Source organism: Silene latifolia, chromosome Y (genome assembly GCF_048544455.1).
Source record: "Silene latifolia isolate original U9 population chromosome Y, ASM4854445v1, whole genome shotgun sequence".
Classification (NCBI taxonomy): domain Eukaryota; kingdom Viridiplantae; phylum Streptophyta; class Magnoliopsida; order Caryophyllales; family Caryophyllaceae; genus Silene; species Silene latifolia.
The window spans coordinates 273379362-273402952 of record NC_133538.1 but is presented as its reverse complement, the minus strand read 5'-3'; the positions used below and the strand labels follow the sequence as shown (position 1 = coordinate 273402952).

At 40.9% G+C, this 23591-nt stretch overlaps 1 protein-coding gene and 1 non-coding gene across 2 annotated transcripts; both read left to right on the top strand.

The window, feature by feature from the left end:
• The first annotated feature begins 15977 nt into the window (after window positions 1-15977).
• LOC141636341 (small nucleolar RNA R71) lies at window positions 15978-16083 on the top strand. The gene has a single exon (XR_012540960.1). It is a non-coding gene; the product is annotated as a small nucleolar RNA R71 (small nucleolar RNA).
• A 3156-nt stretch (window positions 16084-19239) lies between these two features.
• Window positions 19240-22875, top strand: LOC141630682 (uncharacterized). The gene is made up of 2 exons (XM_074443454.1): window positions 19240-19292; window positions 21765-22875. Exons 1-2 carry the CDS (start codon window positions 19240-19242, stop codon window positions 22873-22875), a joined length of 1164 nt encoding a protein of 387 aa, XP_074299555.1.
• The last annotated feature ends 716 nt before the right edge of the window (window positions 22876-23591 follow it).

Genomic DNA, 23591 nt, shown 5'->3' with positions numbered 1-23591 from the left:
AAATACGTGCAAAAGTAGGCTAAAAAGACTATATAAACTGCACGTATCAAATCTCCCCAAACCGAACATTTACTCGTCCTCAAGTAAACTAAATGCAAACTAATGGAACGGAAATGATAAATCAGAGCTAGCTATAACTTTTCTACTTAAACAAATTTAATGCAACAGAAATAAACAGTTACAGCCACAGCAGTCAATACGCAAACGAGTTATCAAATGTTCAGAAATAAAGTTGACCTATCGACCTTCCATGACCAACAAAATCGGACTATCACGTGGTCACTCTTCTCTCATGAAGCAAAGGGTGAATTATTATGTGAAAGAGAGAAAGAGAAACAGTCACTCACCTATACTGCGACCTACATAACATGCATGCAACAAAAATGAAAGACGATTCGAGTACTAATGCACACATTCCAACCAACAATGTCCATCAGAGCTAAGGGCTTACAAATAGTATAGGAAAGTGAGGTTCAGGTGAGAAAAGGCAAAACAAATTATGGAAATGTGGAGGTAAAAGCGCCAAGCTAGTTCCTAAACAGGACCATATAAGACCGTCCGAATCTCAACTGACTTAAAAATAAACACAAGTACCCTTCATTTGGCACACAACTCACCATCCAAATACACTATCTCTTCAAAAATATATGAATAAGAACAAGGAGTGAGACGGTCACAAACTTCCCTTTTTTTAACACCGTCTTAATTAAACAAACAATACAAATCAAATAAATTTTCAATCTTTTTATCTTCTTTTCCTTTTGATCACACGTGATTCACTCTTTTCAATTTTTTTTCTTTCTTTCTTCACGTTTTTCCTTTTCTTTTCTTTTCAATTTTTTCATTCTCCCTTCCTTCATTCTCCACCAACTCCGATCAAAATACCCACGGGCCAAACTTGCAAACGGAAAAACATACCACAAAAGACATACTAAACTAGCTTGACTGGGCAGGCTCAGTTTGGGTGGAGCTAAATGAGTGAAAAATGTAAGAAAAGGGAAATTTGCAAGCACCTCCCTGCATGTGACACTGACCACAAACTCGAATGTATGCATTTGACAAGAAATCGAATGTCATAAAAGTGCAAAAACGATGAACATGCTATGCAAGGAGTACTACTCTCAATTCCTATTTAAACCGGTCATGAATGTCACCAGTTATAAGGCTCTAAATCTCAGAAATTGCAAGTAGGTTGCCAATTTATCAGGTCAAGTCTAAACAGTCAGCTAAATTTGAACAAAAACTCGTAGATTATGCGAAAGACTTAGCTAATAACCGTCAATGAAAGTGCAAGGCTCAAGTAAAATGACAAGTTAAAGTGCAATTTCATCACGGAAATCAACCGTTCCGACTCAACCTATATGCAAAATAAACGTGAATATGTTATTAATTTGTTGAATTTTTCTCATTTTTTCACTTTTTTTTTTTTTGGATTTTATGATTTTATGAAATAAATAAATACAATGCAAGCCGAAAATAGAAACGTGAATGCAAAACAAATGCAAATGCAGACTCAAAGGATGCATTACCCTCCCCAAACCAAAACGAACAACGCCCTCGTTGTCCTCCAGCATACACCAGCAGATATATAAAGGGGAACGGGAATATACAACCAATAAATGAATGAAAACAATAAAATAAAAAGGAGACAAAATAAAATAAAAGAGCAAGAATATACATACAAAACACGAACTTCCCCAAACCAGCCAGAAAACTGGGGAAGTGAGTAGACCAGTAGCTACTCGTCAACCTCCTCTGTCACGTCCTCCACCGTCACAGTGTAGTCCGGGTCCTCCTCCTGCTCTCTCCTCCTCTGCTCAGCCTGAGCTCTCGCTGATGTCGCTGCTGCGTCCTCCTCCTCCTCCTCACTAGCTGACTCAGGGTACCCCTCAGCTGGGTACCGATAGAAGGATGGGTGTGGCCAACCCTCTGGCATGGGACTGATGTGACTCATATTTGCGCACATTTACTCCCCTACTTGAACCTATTTTTCATATTTTTTATAGCGTCTCATAGCCATTCTACCCGTCAAATGCTTCCTATTTTGCTTTCCTATTGCTTTGTGTTTGATTGTAGGAAATGAGACAATTAGGCGGGAAATTCCCGTCTCTTGAGCCTATTCAGAAGGACATTGAGGATCTTGGTGGAAGGAAGGGCAAGAACTAAAGACCAACATTGCAAGAATAAGAAAGTTACGTAGGGAGGATTCTGAAGAAGAATCCGAGCGTCTAAGAAACCCTGAATCCGAGCGTCCCAGCCACTCAGAAGCTCGTCCCTCCATGCAACAATCCGAGCGGATTTACCTCCTGGACGAGTGGATCGTGGCGTCCTCAGCAAAGATGCCCATCTCTCCGAAATACTAGCGATTCCCTGCTTAGAACTTAGAATTGTTAATCACTAGTTTAGCCTTAGTTAACCTAATGAGGCACTACTATAAATACCCCGTTTTGATGATAATCAAAGGGGGCTTCCACATTAGAAAACTCTCTTAGATTAAGATTAGGAGTAGATTAGAATAGATTACTCTTTAATCTTTCCACAAATTTCACATTAATCTCTCCGTAATTATTGTTCAAGTTTATTACTTTTGGGTAATTGAAGATTATTGGGTTATTATTGGAGGATTGACAACCCTTCATCAATCAATCAATTTCTCTTCTTTTAGTCTTTGCTTTATTATTTGCCTCATCTCAAGTTTGGTATAATCTCTCTACTCTTTACTCTCTATTGTTCATTTCTTCATTATATTATCATGTTTATACTTGTTGTGATGATTGACACCATTAATGACATGTTTCCCATGATAATGGGTGAGTAGTTCTTTGGCTAGGATTAGTGGGTAATTAGGGGAAACCAACATGGGATTAGTCATGCTTAATCTAATATGTTTTCTTAACAAAATTGCTTGCTTGTTGTGATGTCAACCTATGCACATGTTATGTTTGATGAAATGCTAAGCCTATGAATCCTTGCATTTATGCCCGTCACTTACCTTTTTAATGAGACTTGTAAGATATAAACCAACTCGAGTCTTGTTAGACCATGCATAAAAGTTGAATAGGAGGAAATTAAGTCAATTTGTAGGTGTTGTACAATCTAATCGATTCGGCTCCGGAACCTAACTCTTCCTATGAACCGTAAGACATAAACCAACTCGGTTCCTTTACAACATTAATTGCTTGAAACTTTGTAAACATGTTTGTATGATCAACACCATGAATCCCCTATGACCACATGACATCCTAGTGCTTTTAGTCATTTGTTTACATTTCTTAGTTCATTGTTTGCTTTACTTTATTGCTTGCATTAGTCTAGGACACAACTACAAACCCAAACAAATTGTGACACTAGCATAAATTGAGATAGATAGACTTATAACGCAAAGAACACCGTCCCATGGATCGACCTCGACTTACAACTAACTAGTTGTTTGTTGAGTATTATAAATGTGTTTGATTGGATGTGACCCGACGACACCAAACATCAAAATGGCGCCGTTGCCGGGGACGGTGCTATGTGATTAAGTTCTTACTTGTTTGTCTATTTTTATTTTGCTTTAACCTTGAGGAACTTATTCCTCAAGGATTGTTCTTACAATTTTTGTGTAGTTTCCATGCTTGTAGTTATTTCCTTGTCTTAGCTATGATGGCTCAAGACTTGACACATGGAGTATGTGGTGGATCTTTTGAGTATGACTATGGGTATGGGAAGTTTGAGAAGCAAGTCAGCACAAACCTACCTTTCTATTTGTACAATGAAAATCCTAACCACTACCCCAAATTTTCCGACCAAAATCACCACATCCAATATCCACAACAACCACCCACTCAATACCCACTTCATAATGACTTTCAATTACCACAATACAACCAATTTCACACATGCCCACAACAAGAAGATGAACCCATTCAAAATATGATTCTCCAAATGATGGGAGATCAACAAAACTTCTTCAAACAAATGCTAGAGGAGAGCCAAAAGAGGGACAATGTTCTTCAAGGCATTGTTGCCCAAGGTGAGGAATTGGAGATTCAAATTGCCCAAATGAAAGAATCCCAAGCAATCACTCCCCACCGTTCTTTGGACATTGATCATGAATGTGAATTTGAAGTAGTAACCTTTGATACGGAAGATGAGAAGTGGGAAGAGCCGATATCTTTGAGATCTTGTGAGTATGAAAGTGTGGTATTTGATGAGGAAGATATGAGGTTGAGTAAGCCAAATACTCTTAAACTTTGTGAGTATGAGGGTGTGTCTTTTGATGTGAACATTGGGATGTTGGAGAGAGAATTCATGAAGCGCCCACTTATGATTCATATGAAGATAGCGATGATGACGAGACCATAAAAGAGGCTTATAAAGAATACGTATCTTACAAGGACCTTTGGAATAGGGAAGAGGAATGGACTTGTGATATCACCTTGCTTGAGGAGCCTATCCTTAAGATATTCGAGATATCTTATCATAAAGATGAATGCCCCTTCCCTATTTCCCATGAAGACTACTTGGCACCTACAATGGAGCCAATGATTGTTGGAGAGGATATGGTGGACCTTCTTCAAAAGGTCAAAGCATCATACAAAGGGTACTTGGTGGAAAAGCTCAAAAAGAAACTTGCACGTGAAGCTACCTGTGGAAATTTGGCACCCACAATGTCAACTTCTAAGGAACTCGGTCATCAAGGTCATGAGAATTCTCCTTCTACCCTTGAAGGATTGATAAATTCGAATGCTATCATTGTCACCAAAGTTGAAAAAGAAGGTAGTGAGTGGAAGTCTCCGGACAACCATGAACCATACTTCTTGCCTTATAATGACAAGAATCATGAGCTAATTGGTTTGAAGCATCGTGAATATTCAAGTGCCAAGAAGGGAAAGAAAATAAGAATGAATGACAAAGTCCCTTGGCCAAGCTTCATCTTGAAGTTAAGCAAACCATACTTATGCTTATTTGGAGCTTGTTCACAAGCTTTTGATCTTCTACTAAGAGCCTTGAGCTCTATGCACAAGAATCTCTACAATTTGAACTAGTTTGGTGGAGTCCTATCTCAAACCAACATTTGTAAGATATTTCTAGGACCTTTACCTTGTATAATATTGTACATTTTCGCATTTTTATTTACAAATTCTTACATGAGAGTAGTGAGAGAGAGTTTTCTTACATTCTTATTGAGCAAAATTTCAGAAAAAGATAAGGAGGAATATCAAAAGGGTGCAAGGGTATGATCTTGAAAAAGAAAAGAAAGAAAAGTCTGAAGAACTGTGGAAGACGCTCGTCCCGAGGCCTGGACGCTCGTCCTCAGCCTCCTTCCAGGTGGTGTTCGGTTCTGACACAAAATCCGAGCGGATTTTTCCCCAAGACGCTCGTCCTGAGAAAGACGCCCGTATTCCAAGTTAGACGCTCGTCCTGCTTGACACGTGAAGAAAATTTTGGGACTGAACCAGAATCCGAGCGGGTTCTAAAAAGGACGCTCGTCCTGTTCTAAACGCTCGTCCCAAAGCGAGGACGCTCGTCTTTTACCCCTCCCAGAAAGATGCAAGATCCTGTAACGAAATCCGAGCGGATTTTTTACAAAACACTCAGGCCGCCTGGAGAAGACGCTCGTCCCGTATACGAAGACGCTTAGATTCCTGCATTTTCTCAGATTATCCACCCAGGCCTGACCCGAAGCCGCTCGTCGTATCGCTCTTTTCTATAAAACTACCCCCACCATCCCTCATTTCCCCATCTTATCTAAACACCATCTACTCATCTTCATCCCCAAAACACTCCCTTCTCAACAAAAACAACAAAACCCTAACTTTCCCAAATCGAAAATGATGAACCTCAAGGGAAAAGGCAAGAAGCTTGTTGAAGCCGCTACCAAGAAACGCAAGGGCTCATCTTTTTCATCCCCTCAAAAAATGGTGATACCAAGAAACTTTCATCCCGTGATAAGAGGAGGGGTGGACCAACTTGAGTACTTTCCGGAGGTACTCTTCACATCCGATGCCCACCGTACCAAGTTCGTCAAGTTGCTAGGTATGCATTACGAATCGACTCAGTTTATTGATACTAGGGTGTTAGAAACCCTAGGGATAAGGTACTAGACCGAAATGTTCTTTGACGGTCTAGGGATAGGGAAATTATTCCATGCCCATGAAGAGATGTACCTTAGCCTTACCTTTGAATTTTTGAGAGCCTTCGTATTGTTTCGAACACGAGGGTGAATGGTTGTATGGAGTTTAGGTTGTGCAACATTGACCATAGCCTATCACTTGACCAATTTGCTCAAATTCTTAGTCTTATTGCACCAACAAACAACATCAACAAACCCTACGATTTTGATGTGGACTTAGTATGGAAGGCTATTTCCAGGAGGGATTTCATTCACCAAAAACAATGCTACACCTTTGCTATTCAACACCCGGTGATTCGGATCACCGAACGTTTCGTAGCCGGCACAATTAATTGGAGATATGAGCAAGATGGGTGCACTTTCCTCGATTTGACATTCCTTGAGTCCTATCTAAATGTCGGGTAGACAAGGAGGTACAACTTCAATACCCCCCTTGAGATGCTTACGAGATTCTATGATTTCTCTCAAGGGAACACCCAACTTAAGACCTTCGTGATGGGAGGTCTAATTACTATCTTGGCAAACTACCTTTGTTCTGGGTTCAACACCCATGGGACTTATACACCTCTTGAGGGTAGTACTTTGATTGATGAGGACGCCGTCTTCAACCACCACCGGTGGTGTGCCTACACTCAAGAAGGGAGTGTAGAATGGTTCACAAAAGGGTGCACTTCTATTGTTCTTTCAGGGTGGAATATACCCGGTACCAACCCAAGGTTGAGCCCGTATTCGCCTAGGCCGAGCTACCTTCTCGACATCCAAATCCTCGCCAACCCCCCTCTAAGAGAAGAAGTACCCCGCCCACCTCCACAACCTCATGGGATACCGGCAAGGCCCACTCCCCCACCATCTTATGTGCCTATCCCACCGTACCCTACTCCTCATACGCCATTCGAACCACAAATCCCCGTTGCTCCGGATATGCATGACTTGATGAAACTTATGAATAGAGTTGATCTTGGGGTACATAAAGGGAGGGTCGATAACTACATGGCCCTTTATCCGCAGTATTACCAAATGGCACAACAAGGGTATATCGACCCTAATGGCCCTCGACCATCTTGGGATAACCACATCTTTTGTTCCCTAATCAAGGGAACCGGGCCGGGAACTTTGGTGGTCAACGTGGAGGATACTCTGGTCAAGGAGGAGGGTATGACCAAGAAGGAAGCTCTAGTAGGTATGGCTACCGCCAAGATGATGATGACGAGTGAGAGATGCCTACCTCACCACCTCCATTTGTATGATACTCTTCTATCCCTCTCTCTTTTGTATAGTGCATTGCATTTAGTTTAGTCTTCACATGCACTTGTATTATATTTCATATTGCATTTTCATGTAGTATAGTTTGCATTGTGATATACCTTATGTAGATAGTTGCATATAGACTAGAATTCATGCATAGCCACTAATGACCAATCCTATTCTTTTCTACACTAGAAATAGTGTTTAAATCGGTTTGGGGAGGTTTAATCATAAGTGACTTAAGCATCTATCATGCATCATATAGGGTAGTTTAGATTGCATTCATTTGTTATATATGTCATATAGAATTGCATTTAGTTAGAGCATGCATTCTTATCATATCATTGCATTTGTACTCTATTTCAAAAAAAAAAAAAAAAATCAAAAATCAAAAATCAAAAATCCAAAAACATGTATTTCCTTTTTATTCCTACTCGTACATGTACATTGAGGACAATGTCCAAAATAAAGTGGGGGATGAAAATTTATATTCCAAAAATGCTTAAATTGAAAAATTTCGAAATATACAAAAACATGTCTTTTAATTTCATAAAAACAAAACCCATAAAAAATTTGAAAAATTGAAAAACTCAAAAACATGTTCATTTCCTTTGTAGTGTAGTCTAATGTATATATTGTGTTTGTTCACCCTTGTTCACATTGATTGACTACGCCACATCCGAGACATGAGGATATTGAAGACCGCATGGTATGATCTTTCCAATCTCCCTTTTCCTCTTTATGTTAATGATTATGTGGCTTTATTTTGATTGATGCGGTATAAAAAATGTGAATCTAGGATTGCATTTAGATTATTTGGCATTCTAGTTTGTAGAATCATATGCATTAGGATGTATAAATGTTAGTTGCATCATGGCATGTAGTTTGCATATTAGAAAATTTTTGTGAAACCGTCTACTTGGGAAACTTTACAAGTGTACATAGGCCCTAGTAGATGCTTTTTCTCCTTAAGACTTTGCTTGTTAGAATACTTGTAAAACACCATAGGATGTGTCATGCTAGTATCCTTTCACCCATGGATTAAGGCCTAGTCAAGAGTACCTTGTGGTGTGATAACTCCTTGGCTACCGTTTATTCCAAGGTGACCCTTGAAACCATGCAACCATCATCCATGCCCTACCATATTTTGTCACCAAAAAAGGGAATGGGCATAAATATTGTTCAAATTTTAGTTCAAGAATACAAGTAAAAATGAAAAAAGTTTGCAATTGCATCAAAAAGAAAAGAGGAGTAACAAAAATGAAAACTCCTATGCTTCAAATACAAGCACCCTCACTACAAATGGGGTGACTTTGAAAATGTTCAAAAAGAAATGCAAAGAAAAGTTAAAATTGTCAAGTATTGAAATGCCAAACATCAAAAGAAATGGCAAAAAGAAAGTGTTCTCAAATGTTATATGCCACAAGAAATTGGGGGGAAAAACAACAACAAAAGCAAACTCCCAAATGAAACTCAAATACTATCGATCCCTTTATCCATCGTATCCATTTTTGTACATGGTAGAGAGGGGACAACCCTTCTTCTTGTCTAGGCAAGAGGAGGAATTCCGCGATCCTCCAGTGTTTCTAACGCCATAAGGAGTCTATTCTTGACAAAAACATTTAACGACTGAGGACAAAGGTACCCTAGCAGGACACAACTTGGAGGTGATTTATTGGTATCCTTCTAGGCTTAGTAGTTTGAAGAAATTGCATCTATGAAGGAGTGTGTACCCTTAAATTGCATCCCTTGTAAATAATTCCCGCCACTTAGATGAGGAAAGTGGCTATTCTTTTGTAGATGCGTCCATTACTTGAGTTTGTGTTCTTTAATGTTTGGATGTGTCGCCATTTTGGCAAGACCCACCTTGCCTTGCAAGAAGGCATCCTATCTCATGGTTGTCTTGTTGTGAGTTGAAGGGGCGGAGTGAGACCCGCTAATTCTCTCACATCGGCTATGTTATTAGGATAGTTTAAATAAAGGTCTAGTTTTTGTCACCTCTTTACTCGGGACGAGTAAAGGTTCGGTTTGGGGATATTTGATGTGACTCATATTTGCGCACATTTAGTCCCCTACTTGAACCTATTTTGCATATTTTTTATAGCGTCTCATAGCCATTCTACCCGTCAAATGCTTCCTATTTTGCTTTCCTATTGATTTGTGTTTGATTGTAGGAAAGGAGACAATTAGGCGGGAAATTCCTGTCTCTTGAGCCTATTCGGAAGGACATTGACGATCTTGGTTGAAGTAAGGGCAAGAACTAAAGACCAACATTGCAAGAATAAGAAAGTTACGTAGGGAAGGATTCTGAAGAAGAATCCGAGCGTCCAAGAAGCCAAGACCCTCGTCCAAGAAGCCCTGAATCCGAGCATCCCAGCCACTCAGCCGTTCGTCCCTCCATGCAACAATCCGAGCGGATTTACCTCCTGTACGAGTGGATCGTGGCGTCCTCAACAAAGATGCCCATCTCTCCGAAATACTAGCGATTCCCTGCTTAGAACTTAGAATTGTTAATTACTAGTTTAGCCTTAGTTAACCTAATGAGGCACTACTATAAATACCCTGTTTTGATGATAATCAAAGGGGGCTTCCACATTAGAAAACTCTCTTAGATTAAGATTAGGAGTAGATTAGAATAGATTACTCTTTAATCTTTCCACAAATTTCACATTAATCTCTCCGTAATTATTGTTCAAGTTTATTACTTTTGGGTAATTGAAGATTATTGGGTTATTATTGGAGGATTGACAACCCTTCATCAATCAATCAAGTTCTCTTCTTTTATTCTTTGCTTTATTATTTGCATCATCTCAAATTTGGTATAATCCCTTTACACTTTACTCTCTATTGTTCATTTCTTCATTCTATTATCATGTTTATACTTGTTGTGATGATTGACACCATTAATGACATGTTTCCCATGATAATGAGTGAGTAGTTCTTTGGCTAGGATTAGTGGGTAATTAGGGGAAACCAACATGGGATTAGTCATGCTTAATCTAATATGTTTTCATAACTAAATTGCTTGCTTGTTGTGATGTCAACCTATGCACATGTTATGTTTGATGAAATGCTAAGCCTATGAATCCTTGCATTTATAACCATCACTTACCTTTTAAATGAGACTTGTAAGATATAAACCAACTCGAGTCTTGTTAGACCATGCATAAAAGTTGAATAGGAGGAAATCAAGTCGATTTGTAGGTGTTGTACAATCTAATCGATTCGGCTCCGGGACCCAACTCTTCCTATGAACCGTAAGACATAAACCAACTCGGTTCCTTTACAACATTAATTGCTTGCAACTTTGTAAACATGTTTGTATGATCAACACCATGAATCCCCTATGACCCCATGGCATCCTAGTGATTTTAGTCATTTGTTTACATTTCTTATTTCATTGTTTGCCTTACTTTATTGCTTGCATTAGTCTAGGACACAACTACAAACCCAAACAAATTGTGACACTAGCATAAATTGAGATAGATAGACTTAGAACCCAAAGCACACCATCCCATGGATCAACCTCAACTTACCACTAACTAGTTGTTTGTTGAGTATTATAAATGTGTTTGATTGGATGTGACCCGACGACACCATCCATCAGGGACGGTGTCGCCTCATGTGATACTCGTACAGAGGGAACAAAGTAAGAGCTATGTCCCTCTCCATACGAGCTTGTCTCGCTGACATCTCAAGCAACAAACTATCACAGCGTCCTTGGTCCATGACCGCAGACGCCTCAAAGGGTGGAGGAGAAACAAAATTAGCAGGAAGAACCGGCTATGCCTGGTCGAGCGCAGGAGTAGGAGTAGGAGTAGGGATCGGTGTAGGAGTAGCCGTGGAAGTCTGGCCACCCGTAGGAGGTGTGGATCCTTCTCCGGTCTCAGGTCGACACTGCTTCCTAGAAACGGGCAAGGTAGTAGGTGGTCGGAGCGGTAGGTGGTACATGGGTAACGGTGGTGGTAAAATGCCCCGTGCGATAGTTGGCAAGGGGACGAGACGAGGGAGTGTTGTGCAAGGAAGGTCGACGGACACGGAACCACTAATCTTCCAAGTCCGGTAGTCAGAAGTCAGCCAAGTCATAGACAACATAGATGCTCGGTCCAGGAACCTATCTCCCGGGATGTACGGTAAGTCACGAGGTAAAGCAGGGAGGAGAAAACGAGCAAGGAAGGTGGCTATGCCACCACAGACAATGGTACCCGTGGTCTTCTCCCCCTGAGACTGGAAGTACTGGGTGGTCAAGTAGGCAATGTTGAGGGCAAAGGGTCCTCGCTGGCAATGTTCAAGTACCCGCCCAAAATAGAAAGCTCGGTGTTAGTCACGTTGTTTGGATCCTTACGGCCAAAAATAGTACTTCCCATCAGTCGCAGGAAGTAACGGGCAGGGGGGAAGGTGGAACTGAGCGAGACGTCGCTCCTCGTAGGTAGTCTGTGCCAAAGTCCGCCAAAGCTGACGGAGGACCTTCCTGGGGGCGGCAGTGGCGCCCATAAAGGAAAGGCCAAGTCTAGTACCAAACTCCTCCAAAGTCAAAGAAAAAGTCCGGTTGTACAATCAGAAAGACATAGAAGCACAAGTAGGTTCAGCCTCGTGTGCCCCGGAGGAGAAGGTAAAGGAGCTGAAAAACTCAAGGGTCAGCTCCATGAAGGTGTAGGCACTCATGGTCACAAGTCCAGCCATCCCCGTACCCCTCAAAATCTCACACACCGGCTCGTAGATACCAAGCCTCTCAAGTGACGAACGGCACAAAAAGCGAGTCGGGAGAAAGTCACAGTCTACTAAAGCATAAAATCTAGTGCGAAGAATACCGTTAACAAAAATTACCTTGGGGTAGTCGGGGTGCGAGTCGAGGGAGTCGTCACCTCGGATGGTAACACGACCAGCAGAACTGCTAGCAGCAGGTGTAGCTCGTACACGACCCCGACCTCTAGAACCCAAAGTAGAAGCCCGTCCTCCGACGGGACGAGGAACTAGAGCCGCCCGGTAAGCAGCTGTGACTGCGGGTGACCACGCAGCAGGGTGGTCAGCGTACCTGAAGTACTAGCTGTAGCTGCAACAGAAGAAGCAGCAGAGACCGACACAGAGGAAGAAGGGATAGCAGTAGTGCTAGCAAAAACAGAGGTTGTGACGGAGGTGGAAACTGACACGGAGCTAGCACCAGTAACGACAGTACCAGCCGACGTAACAAGGAACACATGAGCAGTGGCTGTGGTACTAACGGAAGTGGAGATGGTTGTGACAACAGGGACCACCGTCTCAGTTAAGGACAGACTAACAGACGAACTGGAAGAGGGCATTGAGCTACTGTCCATCCTAATCAAGTAAGTAAGGGGAGACGATAATCAATTAATAATAAACTGCAGAAATTCCCCAAATCAGTCGAAAATGTAGACTGAACAAACCCTAATTCCCAATTTTTACCCCAAAAATTCGAAGCAAGCAGATAATCAACGATAGGGTAAGGGGAAACAATCATCAATTGGAGCAATTTAGACAGAAAACCCCAATTTCAGTCGAATTTTTTGACTGGCATAAACCCTAATCACAAATTACCTCAATAATTCGAAAGAAAAACAATTAAACAACAATGAGGCAAAGGGAATACTTAGTTGATGATTGAAATCTACAATAGAGCAATTAATCGACAAAAACGATGCAAAGAAGGGGATTTTTCGAACCCAAAAACCGCAAACCCTAACTCCTCAATTGACCGCAAAAACGAACAATAATCAAAGGGAAAATAAGGGGGAAATGTCGAGTAATTAGCAAAGAACAAATTGTAGGTGTTTGATTTGGTAAAGGGCGATAAAAATGGTGGATTTGGGAGGTGTTTATCGCAAATAAGGGTTGAGAATGAAAAATGAATGAAATAATGGAGAAGGAGGGAGTTTAGTAGACAGTTCCTGTGTGTAAAAATCCTTTTCACTCGATCGAATGATTTGAAATAACTCGATCGAGGAGTTTCAGCTTCAATTTACTTGATCGAGTAAAAGTCTACTCGATCAAGAACTCCCTTATTTAGCCAATTCGATCGAGCAACTGCAAAGCCTTCGATCGACCCCTTTTCCTGCAATATCCTCTTGATCGAGTACAAAAAGTACTCGATCGAGTGCTTTTCCTCGTGTGAGTCATCCAATTTGCGTAATATCTCCCCAAACCTGCATAAAAACACTCGCAAGCATATCCCAATATACCAAATACAAAAAGTAACAGTCTATAGTCTTTCTAACTACGCTAAAAATATCTAAATTCTAATTGTCCTAATAAATGCAATAAGGAAATTCAACGGAAATTTAAAATTAGTTTTTACAAATTGTTACACGGGGCATTCCCCGCTCATTTCTCAAGACAATTCAGTAGCCCCACGGAGGGCTTCTGACTAGAGGACGTCCCTTCGGCATCATTAACCGTCCTCTTCATTCTCCACGAGCTTGAATTTGAACCAGTAGGAGGAGAATAGTTGACGTCCACGTACGCACGAACTTTTCTCGTCCCTTTTTCTTTCTCACCAGCATTGACGTTGTCACCCCCAATTTGAGTGATTTTAATTGCACAATGACCCTTGACAGCTCCCGCATCTTTTTTATCTGTACCTGTAGCAAGGAAAACAGACGAATTCGCCTCCTTTGTGCTCTCAATCTGAGGCAGAGGGGTCACAATAGCAGCACAAAATTCCAAATTTTCATCTGGAGTGTCAATATGAGGGTCAGTAGAAGAAAGGGCATTGCAAGGTTGAGCTTGCATGAGAGCCCTTCGAGACTGAGACTGATGGAAAATTAATTCCTCGTCTCCTACCTGAAATGTTAGTGTCTTACCCCCGTCATCTATCACTGCACGAGCAGTGAATAAAAATGGTCTCCCTAAAATAATAGGGGTATGAGTGTCCTCGGGTATGTCAAGCACTACAAAGTCAACGGGAATAAAGAATCTCCCGATTTTAACAGGTATGTCCTCTATGACACCTAACGGCCGTAATATGCCACGGTCGGCCATCTGTACAGTCATGTTCGTGCAATTAAATTTAGTCAAACCAAGTCTCTTAGCAAGAGTCCGAGGCAAGACACTCACGCTAGCACCGAGATCGCATAGCGCGTTATCAATTAAATGGGTACCTATATGACACGGAATTGAGAAACTTCCCGGGTCTGACTGTTTAGGAGGTAACTTATTTTGAACTAGGGCAGTCCCTACCTCGGTCAAAGCTATCATCTCCTGATCATTAATATGCCTCTTACGTGATAAAATTTCTTTCATAAATTTTAAATAAGAGGGTACCTGTGTCAGCAACTCGGCGAATAGAATAGTGACCTGTTGATTGGCCTTCGTGTTCTGTAATCGCCTCGGGAAGGGCACCGTAATAGTTATCTCGAGCCCTTTGTTTCTCTCTTCCAACGTATCAGCTGGGTCAAGCTCCTTATCACTCGATCCAGACTTTTTGCCTCTCGATCGAGTCCTTCCAGGTGAAATATCACTCGATCGAGCACTAGCAGGCTCTTGATCGAGGACTCCAATATCAACAGTGTTCGATCGAGCAAAATTACCATTCGATCGAATAGTTCCCTCGGCAATATCATTCGATCGAGCTGTTTGCGCCTCTCAATCGACGTCTTCTTTATCCTGTTCACTCGATCGAGTCCTTTCTTCATCAACTTTACTCGATCGACCCCCAGAAACCAGTCGATCGAGTATTTTCTTCGTGGTCAGCTCGTTTTCAGCAACAAATAACTGTACATCGTCATTTACTTCCTTCCTCGGGTCTAAAATATCTCTGTCATCAGATAATTTTGGTTCTTCATAAGAACGACCGCTTCTCAAGTTAAATAAATTCACCGTCTCATGCGGATTCTTGTCAGCTTGAGATTGCAAATGACCCTGTTTCCTTGTGGACTGGTTCGCGGCTAACTGAGCGACTTGCGTTTCAAGTGACTTGATGGATGCATCTTTCTGTTGGTCACTTAACTGCCATTGCTTTGTTAACGACTGCAACATCAACTTAAGCTCACCTAGCTCACTTACCCCACCTGAAGATGATGCACCTTGATTGGGAGGAGGAAAGGAAGGAGGCTTTTGAAAGCCTTGTTGAACCTTATGAGGAGGGACATATGGCTGCTGCTGCTGTGGTGGAGGAGTGGGATTGAGCATATTTTGACTTGTCCACCTCAAATTAGGATGGACTGCCCCTTTATTATTATAATAAGAACCCCCTCCTTGCCTGTATTGTTGAAAAGCAAGGACCTATTCTTTCTCAATAAGACAGTCAATAGCAGTATGACCGTCATCTCCTCCATATCTCTCACAAATGACAGTTTCCTGTCTAGTCAGCAAATGAACCGTCTGTGGCTCCCCAACATTTTGAAGCTCAAATTTATCAAACCTAGCATTCATGGCTTCCAGCTGAGCCATGACTGCCTTATCAACCTAATGAACTGTTCGAATACCATCCCTTGGGTTCCCATATTAAGCACAATAGGTTGCCATCTCCTCAATAATGGCCCATTCCTTATCATCATCCGTATTCTTTTGAAATCTTCCGTTGGATGAGGCGTCAAGAATAGCTATGTGGTCATCGTACAACCCATTGTAGAACTGATTGGACAGAAACCACGGATCAAAACCACGGTGAGGAAGAGACCTCACCAACCTCTTGAACCGACACCAAGCTTCATAGAAAGTCTCATCAGGTGCCTGCTTGAAACTAGTAATCTTTGCCCTCAGCTGATTAGTGCGCTGCGGAGGGAAGTATCTTCTATAGAAAGCAAGCGCGAAAGTTTCCCAGTTGGTGATACCAGCAGCTGCACGGTCCAAATCGGTCAACCAGTCACGGGCTGAGCCAGACAGAGAAAAAGGAAAGAGTTCCTCCTTGATCTTGTCTTGAGTTACTCCCTTTGTAGCGGGAATAGTAGAGCAGTAATTAGTAAGGACCTCCATATGCTTCCTTGGGTCTTCACCCGCCACACCCCTAAACAAGTTTCTCTCCACCAGATTAATGTAGGAAAGACGGATATCAAAGGTGTTGCCATCCTCAGTCTGGAGATTAAAACCTTTAGGAATAGAGGATGCTGTAGGCTTCGAGTGACTTGTAATATTCGGCATCTTTACTGGTTGGTTGGCAGAAATGAGATTATCTTCTACTAAAGATTGATCTTCTGCAAATAGAAAATGTTGTAGCTCGGGCTCGAAAGTACTCAAGTCTTCCTTTCGAAGTTCTCTTTGCAGATGAAGTCTATGCCTAAACAGTCTCTCTGGCTCAGAATCAGCTGAAACTAACTTCGATCTGTTCGACCTGGGCATACAGAACACTGAAAAAGATAAATGAGAACTGTCTCAAGGAATAAAAATTCCCTGAGACGGATAAAAATAAACGAAAACAAGAACAGATAAGGCTATTGCCTCCCCGGCAACGGCGCCAAAATTTGACAGGCTAGTCGTATACCTACCAAAAATAACCAACTGGCACTAACTAATATAGCTAGGGAAGTCAGGTCGATCTCCACAGGGAGGCAAGATATCTGTTAAAGGTTCGTCTATTTGGTCACAAATGGGGGTTTGAATTTTGGTTTTCTAAACTAATAAGGCTTAAAGGAAAGAGTAGTAAAGAAAGAGCAATAAAAAGGCATAAAATGTAATAAGAGTGATCAATAAAGGGAGAACATGTCAGGACTTCGGTTCACTACGGTAGTCTAATGACTCAACTACAAGTAGTCTAGATAATTTATTGTGAGACGGATATTGAAAGGTCCTTCCGGTCCACTTTCTATCCTAGATTTACACTAACTTAACTTCCGTCCTCATTAGGGTAGTCTACTGTTAATAGCAGGTGTATTTAGTCCAATCTTCCGATCCAGGAATAAATTTAACCAGATTAAAGGGTAACTTAGAAGCGTGCACTCAACTAAGTCGGTGTTATAATTAAATTGCCATGGGTACAGATTCTCACAAATAACTCACCTAGCCTATTCGCTATATCGTCATTATTCTACCATAGATCCCGTAATCCCAACATGGATGAATTTAGCTACTCATATCGCTAATATTGTCAATAATAACAATAGTGAAATAACTAATAATAAACATAATGAAATTATAATGAAAATGCATAAACAAGATTAGGGCAGAAATTAAGGAATAGGGAAACAAAGATTAAAGCAACTAATAAGCAAGATTAAGATTTAAAGGAGAGAAAGATTACAATCACGAGAATTCCGGCGTAAAGAACGACAAGATCCAAGCAATATAATCCGAAAAGCAAAAGTTACAGTGGAAAAGTTTAGGGAAAAGAGAAGAGTAAAGAGTGGCGTCTAAGAGTGTTAAGCAGTCAAAAGATGATCAGAAGTGCTAATGACCTAATTACTAAGCGTTTAAATAGAAAATAGCGAAGTCCATAAACTGAAATAAGGATCCACGGATTAATTAAGGCCCGTGAAACCTCTAACCTCTTGATCGAGTAGTTTGGGACAACTGGATCGAGGACTTCAGCAAGTAAACCACTCGATCGAGTAGAAATATTACTCGATCGAGTAACCTTGATTTCCAGCAATTCGATCGAGCACAGTAGATTACTCGATCGACCTCCGCAGCATATGAAAGCACTCGATCGACCAAGAAAAGCCTTCGATCGAGTGTTCTTCCTTCAAAACAGCTTCAACTCGTTGCCGACGGCTTCGTTGACCATTCCTTCACGCATCCCAATGCAGTGCTCTTGCTCTAAAGTTCCCGTCTCCTCAAAATGCATGCAAAACAGGACGAAAGGGGTACGATTCCACTACTTTTAGGTTCATTCCTATAAAACAGACCAAACGAACCAAAGTAGCCAATTCGGGGCATAATGCAATATAAAACGGTACAAAAGTACATGGAAATACGTTAAAAAGTAGGCTAAAAAAGACTATATAAAATGCACGTATCAGATCACGGCAGACACATAAAAAGAAAGAAACACAGACAAACCACACAAGGTCAGTAACTGAAGAACAACATACAACAAAAGGTACAACACACACACACACACACACACACACACACACACACACACACACACACACACACACACACACACACACACACACACACAAATCTCCAACTCCAATACTCCATCAATCACCTGACTAACCCGAACGTAATGTCCTGCCGAATTACCAATCGCAACCAGTAATCCACACCGCCAGTGTGGACCGCAGCCGTACCACCTAAGCCCCTCTTAACACTATAGAGCGAATAACCCATGTCCATTAATGTGCAAATCCCTCTTGTGATGGGAACCACAAGGGGCGAATCAAGGGCGTGAAGCCACTCCCGCAAGTGGCTCCACTCAGCCGAGGGCGCACCTCGCTAACCACAGACAATTACAACCAACCACAAACAGAAATACCACGCATCACACATGACAACTAATCAACAATACTTAGTAGGAAAACCTACCTTTAGCAATCAGTAGCAACACCGTATACATCCATATGAAGGCAAGATAACCTCCATCAATACCTATCATAACCAGAAGGAAACCCCTATTACTAACAATCATAACCACAACGAACCCTAAGGATGATGATGATGACTTACCTATGCTCGGCTTCCGACGACAAGGCCGCTACCCGACTCAAGTCTTCGTCCCCATGGTGTCTCTAAGTTTAAGGTTCTCAAAAGGTTGAAGGTTTGTGAGGGAGACGGTGTATCGTCGATTAGGGTTTTTAAAGAAAAGAAAATGAAAATTGATTTGGGTTTACGACTTCATGATTTATAACTTATCGTTGAACTCGCCGTACTCGATCGAGTATGGGACTTACTCGATCGAGTGGCCCCTACTCAATCGAGTCACTAGACTACTCGATCGAGTAGCCTACTCTAGATTGAGTTCCCACATCCCAAAGGTTACTATGACGCAAGTCCAAACTAGTAAAGGTTCCAAATGGTCTAACATGTGTCTAAGGTCAGTCAACAGGCAATCAACGGGTCCTAACAGGGCGGGGATTACAATTCTTGACCCCATAAACGTGCTCCCCATTCCAAAAAATGCGTCTTCATGAGTTATCCTCCTATCCAGCGAGGATATCACTGTCTTGATCTATCCATGGGTAAAACCATCGTGTCTCGCCATGTCGTCTTCGATTAAAATCATTTTCCATTCGCAGAAACGTCACGTTCCACCCCTCACCGTTTTTGTAATTTATTTATACCTCGTAAGTGAACGATTGATCGTTGTGTATTGTAAGGGTCGAATCCCAAGGGACGGTATTAATGGTTCTAAGACGGTCTAACTTATCCTAGTTTCATTCTAGCCAAAAGCAATTGATTGCTGACTAATGATAAGCTATAACTATAGCAAAAGAACCAATTAACAAGTAAGTAAATTGATCTAGCTCAAGAGTTTAAAAGACTAAGGTAGCCGGGTTCACAATTATAGGACAAGGTTGATTATGGTCATAACTAAAGTTGGTCTAAGGGTAAGGGGAACGTAGGTCTCCACCTCTCGGTGTAAGACGATCCTTAGTCTAAGGGTAAGGGGTATATCTCTCCCTAACCACTCCCAAACATGCAATAGACACACCCAACTTGACACAAGTTCAAGCTCTCACTTAAACATTCAAATAGATATGGAAAGAACTAAAACTAATCATTCAAGCCTTTCATCAAACACATGGTGTGCACAAAACAAAGCTACCAACCCAAGGCTCAACCTTTATGTAAAGAACCATAATCAAACCATGGAACCAACACAAGTTCCCTAATTTACCTTAGTGAGGCACTACTCACACATATTGATGAGAACAAATAGAAAATATGTAAACTTTGATGTAAAACAAGTACGAGGAAACATGTTTGCAAGGATAAACTAATTAAGCAAGTATATATATGTAAAAAATTGACAAATAATTGAAACTAGGAAGAGAATTATACCAATCTTCAAATAAAGTTGCAAACTTGGATTAATAGATAGAAGAAGAGTCTCCTCCAATCTTCAAATTATAACCCAAATCTTCACAAAGGAAGAACTAAGTAGAATTGTTGAGTTATTGGCACTAATTGTGGAGAGATTAAAGTCTTAATTTTCAAATATTATAAGCTTAATACTAGGGTTTTGTATCTAGGGTAATGTGTCGAAATGAAATTAGGGAGGGGGTATTTACAGGTTACATGTGAACCCCCGCAAAAACGCTAAGAAAGTATAATAAGAAAATGTGGAATTTTAGGAAATTTTTGAAACTTTTTAAAGTTTAAAGCGTGGGTTCAATAAAACTTACAACAAGATAAAGTATGCGGAAAAGAAATTAGGTTCATACAACATGATAGTCAAAAATGGGGAAAACATATCCCTCGAATGTTAAGATGATAAAGGGTGAGTCTAAGCAGTCTTAGTAAACAGACTACTAATCCAAGCTTCTTGCTAGCTCACACGTCTAAACCCTACAAATGCATCTTCATAAACCTGTCATTCATGTAAACATGAATGCCACAGTCAGTGGAGAGTAACTCAAGGTTCTCCCAGCCACAAATTGTCGAAACAAACATAACAAGAAACTCAAATAGGTAAATCATGTAAGATAATTACAAATGACATGAACATCAAAATCTATATTTAAACATGACAATTAAATGAGAGTGAACAAGATAGATCAATATTAGCATAATAAAGACTCAACTATTCATGTGAGATAATTAAATAATATGAAAGATAAGAATACGGTTATTTAGACAAAAGCACACATTTCAAGGAAATATGACATAGATATAAGATTAGGATTCAAATCATATGAAGTATATAAGTAAGGGATGAATCAATACAAAATACGTGAATGGAAACCATAGCCATTTCTTTGAAAACCTTTTTAACAAACATTGCACGGGACGTGGCTACTAATGTCACGTTCATACTTATGGCTTGCATCTCACCATAAGAACGGAAGGGAACATCAATCCCGGCGATCATATCGCAACTAGAAGTCTTGCATCTCACCTCTAGTATCCGATAGGACCAAGACTCTCACATCCCAACAATATAATGCATAACTCTTGCCTTGAATGACATATGACAATAACTATAACCCAGCAAGACCTTTACTACTCATTAAATAGAATTACCCTGGTAGGACGACATTAAAGATCATAAAGACTCATTCCTAGTCTAAATCTGGCCAGACTCTCGGGACAGTACAGTTCCCGATTCGACATGCGGTAGGACAATCCGCATCCAAGACTCGAACGACAGATCGGAAGTCGAGAACCCACAATCGGCAGGACATTCCGAAAGAGGCGGAAGATATGAGTTAAACCCATACTTGGCAGATCGGTACAAGTAGGGCGTAAAGATAAGTCAAGCAGGAAGGTATAGCATTAAGGTATTATCATAAGAATACGACTCCTCACAAGTAATTATTTATAATACTGGATTATGTTTAAATAGGGATAAGACTGACATTTATTTCAATGGAGTAAGATCTGAGATAGTGAAAGATATTATCCAGATTTCTGGTTTCAGGATTGGCAAACTTCCATTCAAATATCTAGGAGTTCCTATCTCTTCTAAGAAAATCACTAAGTATGAGGGGCAGAAACTTATTGAGAGAATTGTGATCAGAATTCGAGCTTTAGGAGCTAGACATTTATCCTATGCAGGAAGATTAATTCTTGTGCAGTCTGTATTGGCCACTATGCACTCCTATTGGGCATCTTTCTTTCTCCTCCATGCTGGGATTCTGAAGAAGGTTGACTCCATTTGTAGGAATTTCCTATGGGGAGGAAGGGACTCCTATCTTAGGGCTCCCAATGTCAACTGGGATAAATGCTGTACTCCTAAGGAAGAGGGGGGGGGGTGTTTAGGTTTGAAGAATGCTAGTCAGTGGAACAGAGCTCTGTTAGGGAAGTATACTGATTGGCTTGCAACAAAGAAAGACCACTTATGTGTTAAGTGGGTCAACCATGTATACAAGAAAGGATGTGACTGGAAGGACTATTCTGCTCCCACTGACTGCATCTGGTTTTGGAAGAAGATTATCCACATTAAAGACAAGTTCAAGCAAGGGTATGTTAATGAGTTGTGGCTAAACCAGACTATTCCTTATTCTGTTGCTGCTGGATATCAGTGGCTCAGAACAAAAAATGCCAAGGTTTCATGGAGGTTTCTTTACTGGAATTCTCTGAATGTGCCCAGACACTCGTTTATCTACTGGGCTAGTCAACATTGCAAGCTGCTTACTCTGGACAGAATGATCAAAATGGGAAGGGGAACAGCTACAATTTGCTACATTTGTGGGGTGGAGCCTGAAACCCATGAACATCTATTCTACAAATGTGAATATAGTAAGATTTGTATGAAATTATTGCAGGATTATCTTCACCTTTCTTTCCTTGCAGAAGACATGGTCAAGTGGTTCTCTACAGGCAGGGGTAGAAGTGGACTACAAAGAGTCTTCACTGGTGCTTGCTTTGTAGGTGTCATATATGCCATTTGGAATGCTAGAAATCGTGCTCGCATCTATCATCGGCTAGCTGCTCCTTGGATTCTTGTGAAGTAGATATGTATGGACATCCGAGTGAGATTGGAACAAAGAAATAGGAAGCCCTTTACTCAGCATGAGAAAGATTGGATAGATAAGATTATATAAGTTATTGTCTACTAGATCGGTTTTTTTGTTCTTCTCATAGTCTGTACTTGATAGAACCCTCTCATATACGTTGTACTCGATTCTTTTATTAATATATACTTACCCTTCACGAAAAAAAAACCAAATTATTTATAATAAATCTTTGATACTTGTATTATGTCGATAAGCATTTTATTTCATAAATATGCGTGCCAATTAAATAAAATATAACAAGCGGTAATGAATAATTTACGTTATGTACAATACGAGATAGAATGCAACTAATTATCAATGGGTCACTCCTAAGTCTTCATCATGATAATGGGTTGGCCCAACAACCATAAGATGGACACAAGCCCATCTAATAAAACACAACAAACCCAACTAATAAAACATAATAAGTCCAACTAGTAAGACATAACAAGTCGAATTAGTAACACATAACCAAACATAAAATGGAGGAAGAAGGGAAACAAGGTGGATAAACCAACACCCAACCCGTGTCCACCCTAGCCATGGCCAGACCGTGGCCATGCTGCCAACCAATGGCCAGCCACCACAGCCACCCAGCCAGGCCCCATTGCTAGCCCCACGGTCAGCCCAACCACTACAAGTCGGTCCAATAAACCCCACCAACACTTACCCAA